This window comes from Saccopteryx leptura, chromosome 9 (assembly GCF_036850995.1).
Source record: "Saccopteryx leptura isolate mSacLep1 chromosome 9, mSacLep1_pri_phased_curated, whole genome shotgun sequence".
In the NCBI taxonomy this organism is placed as follows: domain Eukaryota; kingdom Metazoa; phylum Chordata; class Mammalia; order Chiroptera; family Emballonuridae; genus Saccopteryx; species Saccopteryx leptura.
In genome coordinates, this window is record NC_089511.1 from 53,695,868 (window position 1) to 53,716,151 (window position 20,284).

Consider the following 20,284-nt stretch of genomic DNA (forward strand, 5'->3'; position numbering starts at 1 on the left):
ATTTGAAGAAATTGATTAAGATGATGATAATGTTTCAGAATCCCCTCTCATTACAAACAGACTGAGATTTGGAAAGCCAGATACTGGGAGCCAGTACCTGGGAGGCAGTGCCTTGGGCCACTGCACCTCTATACATCATGCTGAGTATGCCAATGCCCCGACGTTTTTTTACCTGGAACAGAGGGGTATTTATGCAGCCGGCAATTCTTAAAAGTGAGATAATGCTTGCAGGAATACCTCACGCTCCAGCAATCTGCCCTATCTCTCTTTTGACAAAGGCTTTCTACTACTTTCTATAAACCTGGAAGAGTCCCTAAACTCAGAACTCTTCTGTAGTGCACTCCAGTCACATGCAGGTAGTATCTGGCCTGACACTTTGCTTGTGAAGTTCAGGGAGTTGTGCCATTATGTTTATTGTTATGCTGATTCTCCTGATGATACAATTGTTGTGAGTAATAAGGTCTTTCTTTTCAGACCCAGGGATAAGTTGTATTTTTAAGGCATTCGTGGATCTTGAGTGGGCTAAAGGGATTTTTATGGAAGTTCTGCTGTTCTAGAAACTCACCTCACTATCAAATTTGTATAACTCGGATAATATTGTAGTGTCTAACCAGAAACCAACAGATAACATATACAACTATGGAAGTTAACGTCCAAATCACAGTAATAAGCAGTTGTGGAAACAACTGACAAACACAAAATCTGCAATGTCAGTTTTTAAGGAAGTTCAGGGAAGTATAAGGGTTTCTGTTGGTCATGAGAACCAATGAACCTCAAACTTGTCCACATACAGAAAGTAAAAAAGTTACTAAGCTAATATGAAAGCAGTAGCAGTACAAAACTCCACTTTAAGAAAAATACACTGAGAGCATAATAAATATTAACTTGGGAAGACACAATAGGGGTAAAGAAAAGAATATGACTAAAAAGAGTGGAAGTACAGAAAAATAGCAAACAGATTTCTAAACATAAAAGAGTAACTTTTTTGTGTGTGTGTGACAGAGTGAAACAGAGAGAGAGAGGGACAGATAGGAACAGACAGACAGGAAAGGAGAGCAATGAGAAGCATCAATTCTTCCTTGCGGCACCTTAGTTGTTCATTGATTGCTTTCTCATATGTGCCTTGACCAGGGGCTACAACAGAAAGAGTGACCCCTTGCTCAAGCCAGCAACCTTGACTCAAGCTGGTGAGCATTGCTCAAACCAGATGAGCCTGAGCTCAAGCTGGTGACCTTGGGGTTTCAAGCCTGGGTCCTCCGCATTGCAGTTCAATGCTCTATCCACTGCACCACCTCCTGGTTAGGTTAAACGTAAAAGAGTAACTTTTTAGCATTTCATAAAAATTACTGTAACAGGAATTCTAGAGCTGTGAATTAGAAAAGTTATCCTAAGCCCTGGCTGGTTAGATAAGTTGGTTAGACTGTCATCCTGAAATGCAAAGGTGTGGGTTTGATCCCTGGTTAAGGCACAGGATGGGAAGCAACCAATAGCTGCACAACTAAGTGGAACAACAAATGTTGCCTGATGTGTGGTGGTGGAGTGCATAAAGCATCGACCTGGAACACTGAAGTCACTGGTTCAATACCCTGAACTTGCCTGGTCAAGGGATATAGAGGAGGTGATGCTTTCTGCTCCTTCTCCTCTTCTTTCTCTCTCCCTCTCTCCCCTCTCTAAAAAAAATAAATAAAATCTTAAAAACTAACAAACAAAAATAAATGTAGGCTCCTCTCTATCTCACTCTCCTTTCCTCTCTCGGTCTCTCTAAAATCTTTAAAATATATAATAAAAGAATGAAAAAAGGGAAAGCTATCCTAGCCCACTTTATTTTTTTAAGAGTGTGGCAAAACTAATTTCACTGAAACATGAAAGATATAAAGGACCATGGTCAAAACCATAAAGTAAAAAGAGAACAGAAAGCAAAATAATGGCTCTAAAAAAGAAAGGTATTTTTTAAAAGATGAAAACTATATCTTACAATTTTGAAACAAGCTAAAAAATTTATGGAAGAGGGAAGCTATGAAAGAAAAACACCCTTCAGAATTAGAAAAACTCCATAAATAACAACATTAAAACCTAAATGAAATGAATGAAGATATTGAAGAAATAAGACAGAAAGTTATATAAAGGATAGAAGATTCATCATTTATAGTATTGCCTATGATGAAAACAAATTAATAAAACAGAAAACGTAATAAAGTCTAGAATTCAAGAAAGCTTTTTTGAATAAGATTTAAATGGATATATCATAAATGCAGAAAATGACTCAGAAGTGCCAGCATAGAGATATACTTAAAAAAAAACTATTAGACTTAAAAAAAAATAAAAAGAAGAAAATTATTTTACATTCGAATTAAAACCAACACCCATTTGAAAAGAAAACCAGTTTGTCTGTTTCACATTTAGCAGTAATACTTCACAGAAAAAGAAATGGAATAAAATATTTCAGTCAAAGAAAAAAAAACATATGAGTCAAGGCTTTTATATCTAGTCAGAATTATATTCAATTATAAAAGCTTTAGATAAACTTTAATGCATACAAACATAATGCATACAAAAATGGTGATTCTATAAGCCTTCTCTGAGGAGTCTTTTAGAGGACAAGCTACAGATAACTGTATGACTGATTATATTTTTAGTTTTAACAGGGATAAAAAAAAATTACATCAAATTACATGTCTCTGTCTCAGTCTCTCTTGCTCACTAAAAAAAAGAGAAAAAGAAATAGTGAATACAGTTGTCCCTCATATCTGTGGGTTCACTGTCTGAAGTTTCACTTACTCATGGTCAACTGTGGTCCAAAATAGTAAATGGAAAATTCGTAACTAAACAATTCATTAAATAATTCATAATTTTTAAATTGCATGTGTGAATAGCATGATGACATCTCCAGCTGGGCCACCCATCCCACCCGGGATGTGAATCACCCCTTTGTCCAGTGTCTCACACTGTATATACTTTCCTCACAGTAGTTATTTTAGAGCCATCTCAGTTATCAGATCCACTATTGTAGTATTGCAGTGCTTGTGTTTAAATAACACTTATTATATTTAATAATGACTCCAAAGCACAAGAGTAATTACCCTGGCCGGTTGGCTCAGTGGTAGAGTATTGGCCTGGCGTGTGGAAGCCCCAGATTCTATTCCTGGCCAGGGCAGACAGAAGGAGCACCCATCTGCTTCTCCACATTTTCCCTCTCTTTTTTTTTTTCTCTCTCTCTCTCTTCTCTTCCCACGGCCAAGGCTCCACTGGAGCAGAGTTGGCCCAGGCACTGAAGTTGGCTGGCTCCATGGCCTACACCTCAGATTCTAGAATGGCTCCTGTTGCAATAGAGCAATGACCCAGATGGGCTGAGCATCGTCCCCTAGTGGGAGGCTTGCTGGGTGGATCCTGGTAGGAAACATGTGGGAGTCTGTTTCTCTGCCTCCTCGCTTCTCACTTCAGAAAAAAAAAAAATAAAAGAGTACTGATGCTGGCAATCAGATATATAAAAAATAATAAAAATTTAAAAATCTCTGAATTGCTTCTTTTAAGTGAAAAGATGAAAGTTTCAACTTAATAAAGAAAAAAGAATCCATATGCTGAGGTTGCTATAACCTACAAGAAAAAACTAATCTTTTATCCATGAAATTGGAGAGAAGCAAAAACAAATTCATGATATTTTTAATTGCAAACGTTAAAGCCAGAGTGTGTGATAATTGCTAGTTAAGATGGAAAGGCCTTAAGTCTGTGGGTGGAAGGCATGAACAGAATATAGGATCCAAATGAGAGCAGTATCTTGTGCCAGAAAGTGCTGAGCGTATAGGAGGACTTCAGCAAGGGATCTCCCGGCATAAGTAACCACATTCTCATACCTTCCCCACCCCCCCGAAGTGAGAAACCAGGAGGCAGAGACAGACTCCCACATAGCCTGACTGGGATCGACCCGGCATGCCCACCAGGGGGCGATGCTTAGCCCATCTGGGGCGTTGCTCCATTGCAACAGAGCCATTCTAGCGCCTGAGGCGGTGGCCATGGAGCCATCCAAGTTTGCTCCAATGGAGCCTTGACTGTGGGAGGGGAAGAGAGAGACAGAGAGAAAGGAGAGGAGGAGGGGTGGAGAAGCAGATGGACGCTTTTTCTGTATGCCCTGGCCAGGAATAGAACCTGGGACTTCCACACTCCGGGCTGATGCTGTACCACTGAGCCAACCGGCCACGGCCATTCACATAACTTTTTAATACAGGATGTTATTACAAATGTTCTATTTTATTATTAGTTATTGTTGTTAATCTTTACTGCTCCTAATTTATAAATTAAACTTTATAATAGGCATATATGTATAGAGAAAACAAACATAATACCTCTAGGGTTTGGTACTATTCAAAATTTAAGAAACCACTGAGGATCTTCAAAGTGTATCTCCTATAGATAAAGGAAAACTAATGTATCACTGTATCACTATGGTTTATTTCTAAAAACAAACAAACAAACAAACAAAAACTGGATTTAGGCAGGATTCAAGATGTAACATCAATTTTTAGGAAATAAAATAAACAGAGAAAAATGTGAAATGATCCATTGAAAACAGTCATCAAAACCCAGGCTTCAAAAATCTGGTTTTTTGGACAAATATATGAGATGGTAAATAAAAAGGAGTGACGCTGTTGAAGTCTATAAATTAAAAGGTAGTCAGAAGACACATCAACCAACTACAATGTATGGGTCTTATTATATTCTGATGTGAACAAAATTTTAACATGAATATTAAGTAGATACCTGTTAATATTAGAGAATTTTTTATTAATTGGAGGGAAGCAATAATGGCTTTAACGGTACTTATCTTTAAGTAGGACATACTAGAATCTTTACAAATGAAATATTACACATCTGCCTTGCTTCAAAATAATAGAGTGAGGAAACACTTGGGAGGCTAGATGAAAGATTTCTCAGTACTTGATAACATTGAAGCTGGGTAGTTGATATAGGGAGGTTTATTATACTAGTCTTTGTAATTAAATGTATGTTTGAAATGTTCCATACTAAAAAATAAAAATGCTTTAGATACTGCTGCTCTCAAATTTTAGAAATAAATTCTAAAATTTTTCTATTTTAATTAATAATTTGCATTTACATATTAAATCCAGTTAGAGCATAGTTTTAAAACTTGCTTTGAAAATAACTTTATTAGTAACTTCTTTGTGAAGAAATTCCAATAAAATATTTTTTTAATAAGTTCAATTTATTCTGTTTATTATTGGTATTCATATGATATGTAGTCAAGCTAAATAAAGTCCATAGGGCAGCTAATTCTGAAGAGGGGATGAACTTTCAAACAATTAATTAACCTTAATTTACATAATGATCTTATTTGCATAGCTAATGTCTAAGAATTGATTATAAGCCATTAACAGTCATTAACAAATAAAGTGTGTTAGAAATGCATGAGTTTGTATTTCACACTCAAGAAGCAAAAGTTAGTTATGAAATGTTAATAACAATATTCAAGAATCAGGTATTAAAATAACATTTAGCTTTTAGGCTTTATGCATTTTTAAAAAGATAATTTATAAATTTGCTTTTTGGTTAACTCTACATGTAAAATGGAGCACATACAAGCATACAAGTATGCATTAATAATCTTTTTTTAGCCTTAGATTTGCATTCAATTATAGTAATGAGACCTAATGTGTGATAGTCAAATACAAAAGCTATATATCTCTCCATTCCTAGAAATCAGAGATATTTCCTGAAAAATACCAAGATTTACAACCTAAAAATTTACCAAAATACTTACTGAAAATAACTGCTTGTTTATTTCAAAGAAAGTTGACAAATACAATTGTTAATTAACTTTCACATTTATTTTTATTTAGAATAACTTAGCTTACATCATGTAATTGAGATCTAACCTAACCTTTCCTATCCTGGTTTTTCAATTAGATTTACAACTTGAAGCATCCATAATATTTTGTAAAAATATAATTACCTGCAGTTTATAGGCATTAAAACCTCAAATCTGGTCTGCTATATTGAAACAATTTAATTTTGCCAGTGATACATAATCATTAAAGATAACTTAATTACTTTAATTCCAAAGACACATTTTGTATAATCTGATTTTTAAAAGGATTTGGTTGTACCTGTGCAGTTCCTGACACTAGATCAGGAAGTGAGATTTGAAGTAAATGAAAATGAGTGCTTTTATAAAAAAAAATTTTTTTATGATCATTAGAAGCTGAACTGAGACAGAAATTCTCTAATGCCTCTTCTGCCTTTTATTCCCATCTTGCTCTCTTTTCTCCTCTGGCACCTTGGCACTCTTACTCTGACATTCATACGTGTGGGTACCTTTGCTCTGGTTCTCATGCTCTCTTTTCTTTTTTTCCTCCTTTCCCTTCTAAAGATGCATGCTATGATAGGATGTCTAAGGAATGGCCAGAGAGTAAAAGATTCATGTTTCAAATCCTGTTTCCCTCTTCTCACTCTTTGTAAGACTTTATTCTACTAATGGATAAATTAAATTTTGTGTTTTTGGACCTCCTAGATTCTAAACAAGTTGATGTACTAGAAAAATAAAAGATAGATTGCTTAAGAGAAAAAAAGTACTACCTCAGTGAATAGAAAAGAATAGCATTTATCCATTATTGGTAACATGTCAGAATCTGTGCTGGCCCCCTTCATAAACTGCTTTACTTGCTTCTCTGTGTGGATAAACTATATAACAATGAAATGTTGAAGAAGGATTTTTTAGTCAAAAGATATTAGCCTAACTCTTCAAATTTTTATTTACTGATAAGTGTTTGTTTATTTCTCAGAAAAAAATCACTTCACCTTTCATAGCATGCCTTTGTAAAGTGAAGATACTATTTCTCATCTTCTAGAAATGGGTATGAATTATATGTAATGAAATATATAAATTATGATAAATGTTAGTCACTAATTTCAAGATGTGTTTTTTTCCATTCTAAGAAAACATAGGTGCCAGAAGACAAAAAATTTAGGAAAGGTCTAGTGGTCATGCACTCATTAACAATATACTATATCCCAGAGAGTTAGCCAGAACCTCACAGTGCAATGAGAATATTGTTTATTATCTAACATACAAAGATAATAATGGTATTTTATAATATTTACTCAAAAGTTAGAAATAGTATGCTATTGTCTTGAGAGTTCAGGAGTATAAAATCATGCTAGTATTATCTTGTAGTAAAACTTAAAATAAATGGCAAACATCTTTGAGATTTAATGATTTTACATTCTTCACTGAGAAATTTTAGACATGGATTTTATTACAGAATGAGCAGACATCGTGTCAAAATGGTCATGTAGATAAATACGTTACTTGGAGCTTGCCACAACCACATCAAAATTACAAGTAAGTTACAGAACAATCATCATTCAGAACACTTCAAAACTAGCTGAACAGAAGTCCTGTACCTAAAGATATGAACAAGATGCCACCACATGGAGACTGGTAGGAGGTGCATAGATGCAGAAAGGGCTGGTCCCATACACATGTATGGCGGTTGTAAGTCAGGAGGGATATCTTGGCAGTGGAAGTCCTCCTTAAGGAGCAAGAGATCCTAGCTCCACATCAGAACTCCCAACCTACAGTTTCAGTACTGGGGAGAGAAATTCCCAAACCTTCTGGTTGTGAAAACCAGCAGGGATTGTGGCTGAGTGAGATCGAGGGTTGCGGGAGTCCCAGACAGTTTCTCTTAAAACAAACATATATACTTCTTTTGACTCATTTGCTCTGAGTTTCAGCACTGGAGCAGCAGCTGGAAAGGCACCAGAGACACACTGGGAGAAACTGAATTGTCTGGCATCATGATGAGAGCTGGAGAGGTAGCTTTCTCCCAGACAAAAGTGCTGGAAGAAGCAGTTCTTCCTTTTCTGGGTTCTCCCCCAAGAAAGGAAGTACATAGGTGCCACATCTGAGTTTCCACCAACCTGGCTTACACTATTTGCCCTGCCCTGTTGATTCCCTGAAACCCTACTCCACTCAACTTACAGGTCTATCCAAGCTGTTTCCAGTGAATTTTCCATACAAATGACCTCTCTTGGTTCATCCTTTGTACATTTCTAAAATCACTCTAACAAAAGCATCTGGCCTTTGCATACCCAGTACTTCTTGATAAGTGACCTCAGGATTAACACTCGTACCTGCCAGTCTTGATTCTCAGCTTGGCCTCTCACAGACACCACCAAGCCTAGGAAAAGCAGCAGTCATCTGCAGATCGCTCTGTAGCTCATGATGGGTAGCCCTGGGCAGGGCAGAGGTGGTGGCTAATCTTGCAACTTCTGGGTGATCCCAGAGCCAGTGAACTTGGTGGATAGCTTCAAACCATGCCAGATTACAACACACCACCTCCACAAATGACACATGAAAAAGGCAGATTTGGCAGGTACCAAAGCCCCATTGAAACAAGTCCTTCAATGTAATGTCGGTCCCTGCACAGCAGCTCCCCTACTATTTTCAAAGCTAGTCCTTGCAGTGGATCAGCATGGGTGTCAATGGCTGACAGTGACACACCAACAGCAATCATATCTCAAATACAACAGGACAGTGCACACAGCCTACACAGGGCGCTACAAGATTTCTATTACATAAGGTCAGTCTACCAACTCCAGAGGATCTAGCAGCTCTACTGAATACATAGAAACAAACACAGAAAAGCAGCCTTAATGAGGAGAAAATGAAACATATCCTGCCTCTCTGATGGTGGCGTAGTGGCTAGAGCATTGACCTAGGACCCTGAGGTCCCAGGTTTGAACCCCTGAGGTCACCAGTTTGAATGTACACTCATCTGGCTTAAGTGCCAACTCACCAGCTTGAGTGCAGGTTGCTGGCTTGAATCCAACATCACTGGCTTGAGCAAGGGGTCACTGGCTTGGCTGGAGCCCCCTGGTCAAGGCATACTGATGAACAACTAAAAAACACCACAACTACGAGTTGATGCTTCTCATCCCTCCCTTCCTGTCTATCTGACTATCTGTCTGTCTGTCTCCTACTAAAAAATAAAAAAGGAAAACATGTCCCAAATAAAAGAACGGGAGAAATCTCCAGGAAAAAAAAAGCACTAAATACAGTGGAGTCAAGCAAACTATGAGATGCAGAGTTCAAAGCAATGGTTATAAGGATGGATGCTCAAGGAATGTAGTGAAACCTTAAACAGCATTAAAGAATTTATGGAAACCATAAAAACGAGCCAGTCAAAAATGTAGAATACACTAACTAAAAATAACAATAAATTACAGGGAATCAACAATAGAATAGATAAAGCAGAGAACCAAATCAACAATTTGGAATATAAGGAAGCATAAAACATTCAATCAGAATAGAAATAAGAAAAATGAATCCAAAAATATGAGGATAGTGTAAGAAGCCTCGGAGACAACTTTAAGCATACCACCATTTGCATCACAGTGGTGGCAGAAGAGAGAGAGCAAGCAATTAAAAACTGATTTAAAAAAAAATGACAGAAAACTTCCCTAACCTAGTGAAGGAAATAGACATACATGTCCATGAAACAGAGTTTCAGACAAGATGAACCTCAAGAAGCCTACACAAAGATATATCATAATTACAATGCAAAAGTTAAAAGACAAAGAGAACATCTTAGAAGTAGCAAGAGAAAGCAGTTACCTACAAGGAAGCTCCCATAAGACTGTCAGTTGATTTCTCAACAGAAAATATGTAGGCAAGAAGGCACTGGTATAAAATATAGTGACGAAAGGCAAGAAGCACTTACAACCAAGATTACTTTACCCCAAAAGGCTGTCATTTAGAATCAAAGGACAGATGAAGAGCTTCCCAGACAATAACAAATCTAAAAGAGTTGATCATGACCAAACCTGTATTACAAGAAATGTTAAGGTCTTCTTTAAGAAGAGGAATGGAAAAATTAAGATAAAAAATATGAATAATAAAATGGAGATAAGTAAATATCTATCAACAATTACTTTAAATGCAAATGGATTAAATGTTCCAATCAAAAGACATATAGTGAACGAATAAATAACAAAACAAGATCCTACATATACTGTCTACTGGAGACATGCTTCACATCAAAAGACATACACAGACTGAAAGTAAAGGATGGAAGAAGATATTTTATAAAAATTAAACATAAAAAAGATAGGGTAATAATATTTATATCAGACACAATAGACTTTAAAATAAAAGCTAAAAGAAGACACAAAAAGGACCATCCAGCATCTCCACATCTGGGTATTTATTTGAAGGAACCCAAAACACTAATTGAAAAGATATATACATCCATATGTTTATTGAGGCATTATTTACAATAGTCAAGCTAGGAAGCAATCTAACTGTTCATCATTAGGTTAATGGAGTGGTCCACAAATACAATGGAATATAATTCAGGCACAGGACAAAAAAAAAAGTCTTGCCACCTGCAACACAAATGGACATAGAGGGAATTGTGTTGAGTAAAGTCAGAGATAGACAAATACCAGATAATTTCACTTGTATGTGGAATCTAAGAAAACAAAATAAACAAATAAGCATAACAGAAACAGACTCATAAAGAGAACATTTTGACAGTTGCCAGATAGAAGAGAGGTTGGAGGGATAGTTTTAAAATGTGAAAGGATTTAGAAGTACAAATTGGTAATTGCAAAATACTCATGAGGATATAAAGTACAGCATAGAGAATATAGCCCATAACATTGTAATAGCTATGTATGATGTCATAGAGGTACTTGATTTTATAAGGTGATTACTTCGTAAGTTATGTAAATGTCTAATCATGTTGCTATACACTTGAAACTAATATAATATTGTATGTCAACTGTAATTTAAAAATTAAAAGAAAGTTTTAAATGAGAAAAAACAACCTACATTTATTTTAAAACCCTTGATTAATATAACTTACTTTTAGAAGGAACTCGAAGATTGGCGAGAACCACTTCCAGGGAATCAGCTTGGACTCGAAGTACATAGCTTGTCCTTGTTTCATAGTCCAGAAGGTCATTAACATAGATAACACCTGTGATGTTATTAATTGCAAACTTATCTAAAATAAAACACAATATATTGATCATTTTCTTTACACTACAAGGAAAAAGAACTCTCTTTAAAAGCATTGTGATTTCAAAAACATATTTATAATATTAGTAATGTATAAAAGAGATAAGAAACTGGCTTTTGGAAACTATGTTCCAGCTCTTTAGTAACTATGTTCCAGAATATTATCAACATTAGTGTTACCCTAATTGCATGCCATAAAATTGTATATATTTTTTTGAGATTCTCCTGGAAATCAATGTTTTTGGGATTCGTTATATTTGAGAGCAATGCATGCTATAACCCTCTCCCTATATTCACATGATCTTCTACCATCCTAAAGACTCAGAACTACTGTTAAAAAAAAAAATTTGTTTAATCAAGCATTTCAGGATCTTATTAAATGATTATACTTTTAAATATTAAATGCACCTTATTATCTTATAGATTTAGGGGGCTGTCAAAAAAACCTTATGGAAAAACAGCTAATTTAATATGTTGGTTATTTAAAAAAGTATGGTTTGTTATTCTAAAAAACTTAAAATGCTTTGTCCTAATGTCTATTTGTTAATGAATTTATTCTTTTAATATATATTTGAATGAAAAGCAGGACACTCTGGTAAATTGTAAATATCTCTTTTCTTGCACTCATGTTTTTCTCTTTAGTTTTCTCCATAGCATGTTTTATTACCTAATTACTATATACATACCAGTTTAATAATTTTTATTCTATATTTCTTTTTATTAGATGATTAAATTGTATGAGGTCAATGTCTGCCTATTTTGTTCACTGCTTTATTATCCTTCATAGTGGAAGGAGTACTTAGTACATAGTAGATGCCAAATATATATTTGTTAAATAAATTAATAAATATATGTTGAATGAATTAATAAATAAGTTGACTGTAAAAATGTCGTTGTGGAGGAAAGAGTGTAATAAGTAGAGCCCTTCTGCTATCCTCAAGGAAGAAAAGTGATAGAATCACAGAATAAATGTATCAGAATAGATGGAGAAACCATAGCTTCAGTCAGATGCTGGCAGTTCAAGGAGAAAGAAAGTTTAGTAATATTTTAAGGAGGGGACATAGCAGCAGAGTAGAAACCAAGAAAAAGCAATAGAAAAGTTGATGTTGATACTTGCTTTAGGGACAGCAATTTATTGTAATGGTTGGTTTTGAAATACTTGAAAAAGGCCTTTACATAGTCCATGCCAATCGCTTAATACCATTAACAGTCATTCATTTATTACATATTTAATACCATCCAGTTCAACAAAAGGGAAAAAACAGAGGACAACTAATTTGTGGATAATAGGTGAAACAAAGACTGGGTGAGAAAGACAGAGCTCTGGTCTCATTCCTGGAGCCTCACAAAACCCTTCTATTCTTCGTGAAATGTGATAGGTAGATAAAACTTAAATTATTGACTTATAATTGTTAATTTATGTCTCATTAACTGCTTGAGGAAGCATACAATATACATGGCTTTTTATCATGAATAAACCTCTTTGGGTTTTCACAATTATTTATGATTCTAACATTTCTTCAGGATTAAGTAATGAATGACATGGAATATGCATCATGGAAGGTACAGAAAGTGGGAAGTAACAACCTGTAAAGTAACAACTATAACTGAAAGCTGAAAGTATCATACATTAATCCTGAAGAAATGTCATTGTTATTCCTAAATAAGGAGGAAAATACCTTCAGAATTAGATATTTTGTATGTCCTAGGCCAGTGGTCCCCAACCTTTTTTGGGCCACGGAATGGTTTAATGTCAGAAAATATTTTCATGGACCAGCCTTTAGGGTGGGACAGATAAATGCACAAAATAAAATTATGCGACCAGCGTAAAAACTGTGGTATTTTTAAATATAATTGTCGAACTTACGATATTTATTGGGCTAAGTTAAAGGAGGAACGAGCATGTCCTCATTATTCAGGCTGTATTTAAATTTGTTATTCCGACAACATTTCATGTTATTTATTCTTTCTCTGTGGACCGATACCAAATGGCCCACGGACTGGTACCGGTCCGTGGCCCGGGGGTTGGGGACCACTGTCCTAGGCGATAGAAACCACTTGTGTTAATGTAACTGGATTTTTAATCAGATTCAGCACATAATTCCCAGTTACATTTAAGTTGGAAATGTTTTGGTTTCAGAAATAGTGAACCATAATTCAATCTGAAATTAATTCCAAAGCCAGATTTGCTTTCTGGTGAAAACACAGACTAAAACCCACTCACCTTCTTCGTTTCCTGCAACAATGGAATACACTATACTCTGATTGACAGCTGCAGCAGAAATTACACCAACCATGGTTCCTCTGGGTGCAAGTTCACTTACGGGAGGAGGCCTGCAGATTTTAAAAAATAAATTTTTTATTGCCCATTTTGCCAGGATGGAGTTTGAATTTAATAATAGAATGTATTATTTGAATAATATTATTTTCTGAAGTTTTTCAGAAAGTACTACAATGACTCCAGCCTTAAAAAATCGTTTAAAATCATGCAAATGTTGTTTTAAAACTGTCTTGTTGCCTTAGTTGTTTTTAATGTATGATGGAGATTTCTCCTACTTTATTATCTGTCAAATACCATACAAAATTATTTGCACTTATCTGTAAAGTACTTTCTGGGCTGAATGCAATACATACGTACACTTTGCTGTCTCAAACTACTAATGTAAAATGTTTCTATTGCATTGTTGATGTTATCATATTTAAACAAATGGCTCACAAATGTCTCCTTCTAGTCATTCTTACTTTATTGCAAAGTTCTAACTGTATTAAAAATATTTGAATAGACTACATCCCAAAATTCACATTTCTTTTAAATTCACTTATTTTGCTTAACTGTAGCCTCACTATGTCACCAGTATTATGAATTTATTTAATTTCAAAAAAAATTTTTAACAACACACCATATCATTCTCAAAATTTATTGGTCACTATAACAAAGCTATCATAACTGTTTTTTGTTGGTTTGTTTTTGTTTCTGTCCTTGTTTTTATGAGTCAGAGAAAGAAAGAGAGACAGACAGAAAGGGAGAGATGAGAAAATCAACTCATAGTTGCAGCACTTTCTGCTGTTCATTGTATTGCTTCTCATATATACCTTGAATGGGAGGCTCCAGCCAAGCCAATGACCCCTTTCCCAAGCCAGTGACCTTGAGCTCAAGCCAACGACCATGGGATCGTGTCGATGATACCATGCTCAAGCCAACAATGCTATGATCAAGCTGGTGAGCCTGCACTTAAGCCAAATGAGCCCACGCTCAGCAACCTTAGGGTTTGGAACCTGGGACCTCAGTGTCTCAGGTTGACACTCTACCCACTTCGTCATCATCTGGTTAGGCTCTCATACCTTTATTTTCATAAATTAATATGAATTATCTCACTGCTATAATTCACAGGTATTGATATCATCCAGCTCCAATAGATTTAGAAAATTATTGAATACAAATATTTAAAAATATCACTGAGTCTTTTATTTTTTAATAAACTGCAGTTTCTTTTCTCAAACTGGTAAGATAAATATTACTGCCATTTCTTTCTTATGATCTTTTCTTTCAAAACTTACACTTTTAATATTACCCCTAATTTTTACCTCCATTTTCTCAGTTCTTCGAATCCAGATTACTTAGTGCAATTATGTATATTGTGCCTTCATTTAAGCCTCTTATAACAAATACTGAGATACAAATAGAGACTGAAAAGTTAATTACATAGAATCTTTCATAAGCATCTTGTCCAAATTGCTATGTTCTTTGGCACTGTAGCCCATATACTTGTTTCACTCATTTCCCTAAATGTAAAGTGATCTAACAAATGGATGCTCCAGCACCTAAAGGTGGACCATATATTCACTGCATGGTCAATAACTATTTATTTTACTTTCCTGCATCTTTTCTGACTTTTTTTGTTAATAGCATACAGAGTTTGCTGTATATAACCATCCCTCCTCCATTCTCAGGTTAAGTAATTTGGGAAGGGCTTCCAATCCCTAAGACATATGGATAAACACATTAGCTCTCTCTGGCCAATGAAGACACTTGATCCTCTTTGTTCAGTGTTTATGTGTAGTAAATGTCTCTCAAAACCAATGAAAGTTGTGCTCAGAAATTTTACTGTTAACTATTAGAAAACAAGTTTATTTTGAGAGTTTTTTAAATTAGAACTTTAATGTTGATACCTCATAAGAAGTGTTTATTGATCATAATGTCAACAGAATGAAATAATCTGGAGTTGAAAATTTTAGAATCCTGACACTTTGACTAATATTCTTTATGCTGCTATAACTTAAAGCTAGGTAAGCTCATCATTCCAGTTATGAAAAAAAAAACATATCAGAGAGATATGGAAACATAATACTCTTTAAAAAGGCCTTCGATAGTTTCCCACTTCTGGTATTTCTACCCTTGAGTATTTGTCTCCTCTTTCTTTAGGGACAGAGAGTGACTTGTTTATTCCCACATATAAATCAGCAAAATAAATATGTTATCACTTCTGATTACAGTATATAAGGTTTTAACTTGGAACTTTATTCTTGCTGGGAGACTCTATCTCCTTTGGTGGATTTATGAAATAATGAACATCTGGACTCGTCTACATGACATGATACTGAAGGAAGGTGATATCTAACCAATGGTCAGTGAGGAACTGAGGCCCTCAGTCTAACTTCCCCCAAATCACAGAATCTTAACAACAACCACATGAGCTTGGAAGTGGACCCCTCTTTAGTCAAGCCAGAGATGAAACTCTATTCCTGGCCAACACCTTAATTTAAAACTGTGTGAGACTTGCATTAAATTTGTATATCGCTTTGGGTAATATGGACATTTTGACTATATTTATTCTTCTTATCCAAGAACAAGAAATATTTTTTCCATTTCATTGTATCTTTTACAATTTCCCTTAACAATGCTTTGTAGTTTTATTATAAGGGTCCTTTACATTCTTTGTTATGTTTAATCCTAGGTATTTTATTTTTTTTGTTGCAACCATAAAAGGGATTATTTTTTTGAGTTTGTATTCTGATGTTTCATCATTAGCATATAGGAAGGCAATAGACTTCTGTATATTAATTTTGTATCCTGTGATCTTACCACATTGGTTTATTGTTTCTAATAGTCTTTTTGTGGAGTCTTTGGGGTTTTTGATGTACAGGATCATATCATCTGCAAAACGTGAAACCTTTACTTCTTCATTGCCAATATAAATGCCTTTTATTTCTTTCTCTTGTCTGACTGCTCTGACTAGAACTTTCAGCACTATATTGAATAAGAGTGGAGAGAGTGGGCAACCTTGTCTTGTTTCTGATTTTAGAGGAAAAGTCCTGTTTTTTGCCATTTAAAATGATGTTAGCTGATGGTTTGTCACAAATGGCCTTTATTATGTTGAGATATTTTCCTTCTACACCCATTTTGTTGAGTGTTCTAAACATAAAATGACGTTGTATTTTATCAAATGTCTTTTTTGCATCTATTGATTGGATCATATGGTTTTTACTCTTTGTTTTGCGCAACCAAAAAGCCCTTCAATAGAAGATTGGATAAAGAAGATGTGGTACATATATACTATGAAATACTACTCAGCCATAAGAAATGATGATATAGGATCATTTATGACAACATGGATGGAACGTGATAACACTATACTAAGTGAAATAAGTAAATCAGAAAAAAACTAAGAACTATATGATTCCATACATAGGTGGGACACAAAATTGAGACTCATGGAAATGGACAAGATTGTGTTGGTTACCAGGGAGAGGGGAAGGGACGAGAGGGAAGGAGTGGGAGGAAGGAAGGGCCATAAAGAAAACCAAATAGAAGGTGATGGAGAACAATTTGACTCTGGGTGATGGGTATACAACATAATCAAATGTCAAAATGATCTGGAGAAGTTTTCTCTGAATCTATGTACTCTAATTGATCAATGTCACCCCATTAAACTGAATTTTTTAAATAAAAAAATGTATGAGACAATAAAAAGAGGACACAGATAACCAATTCCTGAGCTATAGAAGCTTCAAGTTGATATATATATTGTTTTAACTTATTGTTTGTATTAATATTGTTATGCTGAAACAGATAAAAAAAGACACATGGCTTGAATATTAGAAATAATGAACTGTTAGCTTATGACAGATTAAATTATATATAACCTAAGTTTAATATAACAGCACACATTAGTCAATTTCTGAAATAATTTTCATAAATTAATTTACTTCCTATGGAATTAAATATTGCTTAAATTGTTTAACTGTCTATCTTGTTATTGTGTGAGGTAAAAGCTAAATTTTGTATTTTCCAACAATTAATTTGTTTATTGATCCTTACAAAATATAGAAATAACAAGTCTATAGCAAATGTAACTTGTTCTAACATTAGAACAATTTCATCTTTTACTTCAAGCCTATGTAAATTTTTATATAAATGAATAGAAATTATCAAAACTGGACAAATTTATTGGAATAATTTGAAAAGAAATTTAAATGCAATGCATACCATTAAAAACATTAAATTCTATTTGTTAGTAAATATTTACAACAGATTTACTTCTAGACAAAATATCTTCTTATTAACCTTTGTCTCAATTGTTCTAACATACTTCTTTCTATCAGAATCAAAACATACCATATAAATGCAATTTTCTCCAGACTAGAATGAAATGAACCTCTAACAATGAGCATTAAATTACAAAATTTTGATTCTTTTCTATTTATTGCCAGACAGGACCCATTTTATTTTTGTTTCATGCCTTGAAAAGTACCAGTTACATAATAAAGCCATGTACCTTTTTTTTTGGAGTCAGATATAATTTGAATACAAAATAAAGCAGTTGGTAAAAATGAAGATCTACAAAATCATATGATAGAGAGGGAAAAAACAACAAATTGAATAAAATAAGCTGAGCATAAATTAAAAAGGAAGGAGTAAAAGTAAAGCATTGGCCACACTACATGCTCTATTTAATAATGGTAAGTACAACGCAACCTACAAGTCCAGTGTGATTTTAAAGTGGAAAGGTGAATTCAAAATTTTATTTAAATTATATAAATTATTATATTTTGACAACTACTGCAAATTTATTGTTTAATGCATCACCATACTTATTTGATCTATGGGCTTTATCTATGAGCTGACAGTTTATGATTTTTAGAGTAAAGTAGCTGAAAGGTAGTCTCCAGTTCTGTCATTCTGAGTCTGATATGTGATTTATCATTCTCTTTTTTCTTTCTGTTGAGTACAATAAAAACCTATTGATTAGCCTAACCAGGCTGCGGCACAGTGGATGCAGCATCGAACTGGGATGCAGAAGACCCAGGTTTGAGACCCCAAGGTAGCCAGCTTGAGTGTGGGCTCATCTAGTTTGAGCAAAAGCTCACCAGCTTGGACCCAAGGTCGCTGGCTTGAGCAAGGGGTCTACTCGGTCTGCTGAAGGGCCACGGTCAAGGCACATATGAGAAAGCAATCAATAAACAACTAAGGTGTCACAACAAAAAACTGATGATTGATGCTTCTCATCTCTCTCTTCATTTCTGTCTGTCTGTCCCTATCTATCCCTCTCTCTGACTCTCTGTCTCTGTAAAAATAATTAAAAAAAAAAACCCCAAAAACCTATTGATTAAATTTAGAAGTAAAGAATTATGGCCAAATACAGAAGTCTTCAAGAAGATTTTTTTTAAAAAATCAAATCTTCTGCTATTAATTTATATAGTTGCACTTCTATTTTATAATAAAAAATGCATTATTAACCCTCTTTCACTTAATTCAAAACAAATAATTGTTGAGTGCCTTAAACTCACGAATTCTACTTTTAAAGCTAGATTTACTGCTAATATAACAGTAAAAGCACTTTCACTATAAAAGAGGCACTCAAACCATATAAGGCTCAACAGTAGAATGACACAGCTTCACTGATGAAGCTTTAAGGGTCAAGGATTCACTTGAAATTCCATTGTTCAGAAAAAGGCTGCTAAGAGCATGCTAAAAAAAATGAATATATCTTTAACAGATATGAGTTTTGAACACTACAGAGACAGATGGTTTCTTATTTTATTTTAATTTTTTATTACTGAATAGTTCTCTCCTTTTTTAGAAGTGCAATATAAGATCTTCGGTGTGTTGGACAACACTAATAGTAAGTTCTTAAGAAATATTTGGTGAGTGCATATTCAGTGAATGGCCTAGACTTTTGATATTAGAAATATTAAATACAGAAATGCTAAGAATCCCCGGTTTAGATATTTGGGGTTGATACAATTTTTAGATGGTGTTTTTTTTATTTTTTTTATTTAATTTTAATTTTTAAATGTATTGGGGTGTATTGGGCTGACATTGGTTAATAAAATATATGTAAGTTTCAAGTGTACACGTCTATAATACATCATCTGTATATTGCATTGTGTTTACCACCCAAATCTTTTTCAGTCACCATATATTTGATTGCCTTACTCTTTAATATGCTCACATAACCATTCCCTTTGGTAACCATTATATTGTTGTTTGTGTCTGAGATTTTGTTTGTCTTGTTTGTTTATTTGTTGCTTTCAATTTGATATCCCATGAATGAAATAATATGGTTCTTGACTTTTTTCATCCAACTTATTCCACTTAGCATGCCATTGTCAAGATCCAGCCAAGTTGTCACAAATGGCAGTGTTTCATCTTTACTTATGGCTGAGTAGTATTTCATTTATAGATATACCACATCTTCTTTGTCTAGTCATCTATTGAAGGACACTTCAGTTGTTTAAAAATATATTTAGGAAGGGCCTTAACCAAGAGTTCTTTTACAAGGTTTGATCTGAGTTGGGTTTGATACCCATGTTATTGACATGTTCTTGACAGCATTACTAGTTTCTATTATTTTCCTAAGGACAACACTTAGGCTTTACTGGTCATTTTAAACAAAACTCACAGATTTTGACTAAAATTTTAAAGTGACCTAAATTAATAGTTAGAGATTAAATAAGAATTCAACTAAAAACTTTAGTAATGACAGATACTAAATTTAAATATTATTAATCCATTATCTTACTAATTGCATAATTCTCATTTCCCTTAAATTTTACATGTAAAACAGCTGCATATTTTTAAAATTAATAAACTTCATTTTTTAGAGTAGGTTTAAGTTTTCAGAAAAGTTTTCAGAAAATCTTCTTCCTCTATTATTAATATTTTGTATTAGTGGGGTCCATTTGTTAAAATTGATGAGCCAATTTTGATACATAATTAACTAAAGTCCACAGTTAACATGTCATCAT

General features: G+C 34.2%; 1 protein-coding gene across 1 annotated transcript in view; it reads right to left on the reverse strand.

Moving 5' to 3' along the window:
• The window catches only part of PCDH15 (protocadherin related 15), a 1,001,489-nt gene that overhangs the window by 148,665 nt on the left and 832,540 nt on the right, over nt 1-20,284 (reverse strand). Inside the window, exons 24-25 of the mRNA XM_066348814.1 lie at nt 13,260-13,369; nt 10,881-11,021 (exon numbers count right to left, since the gene is read on the reverse strand). Of these exons, the coding sequence (XP_066204911.1) occupies nt 10,881-11,021; nt 13,260-13,369 (251 nt within the window). The remainder of the gene's footprint in view (nt 1-10,880; nt 11,022-13,259; nt 13,370-20,284) is intronic.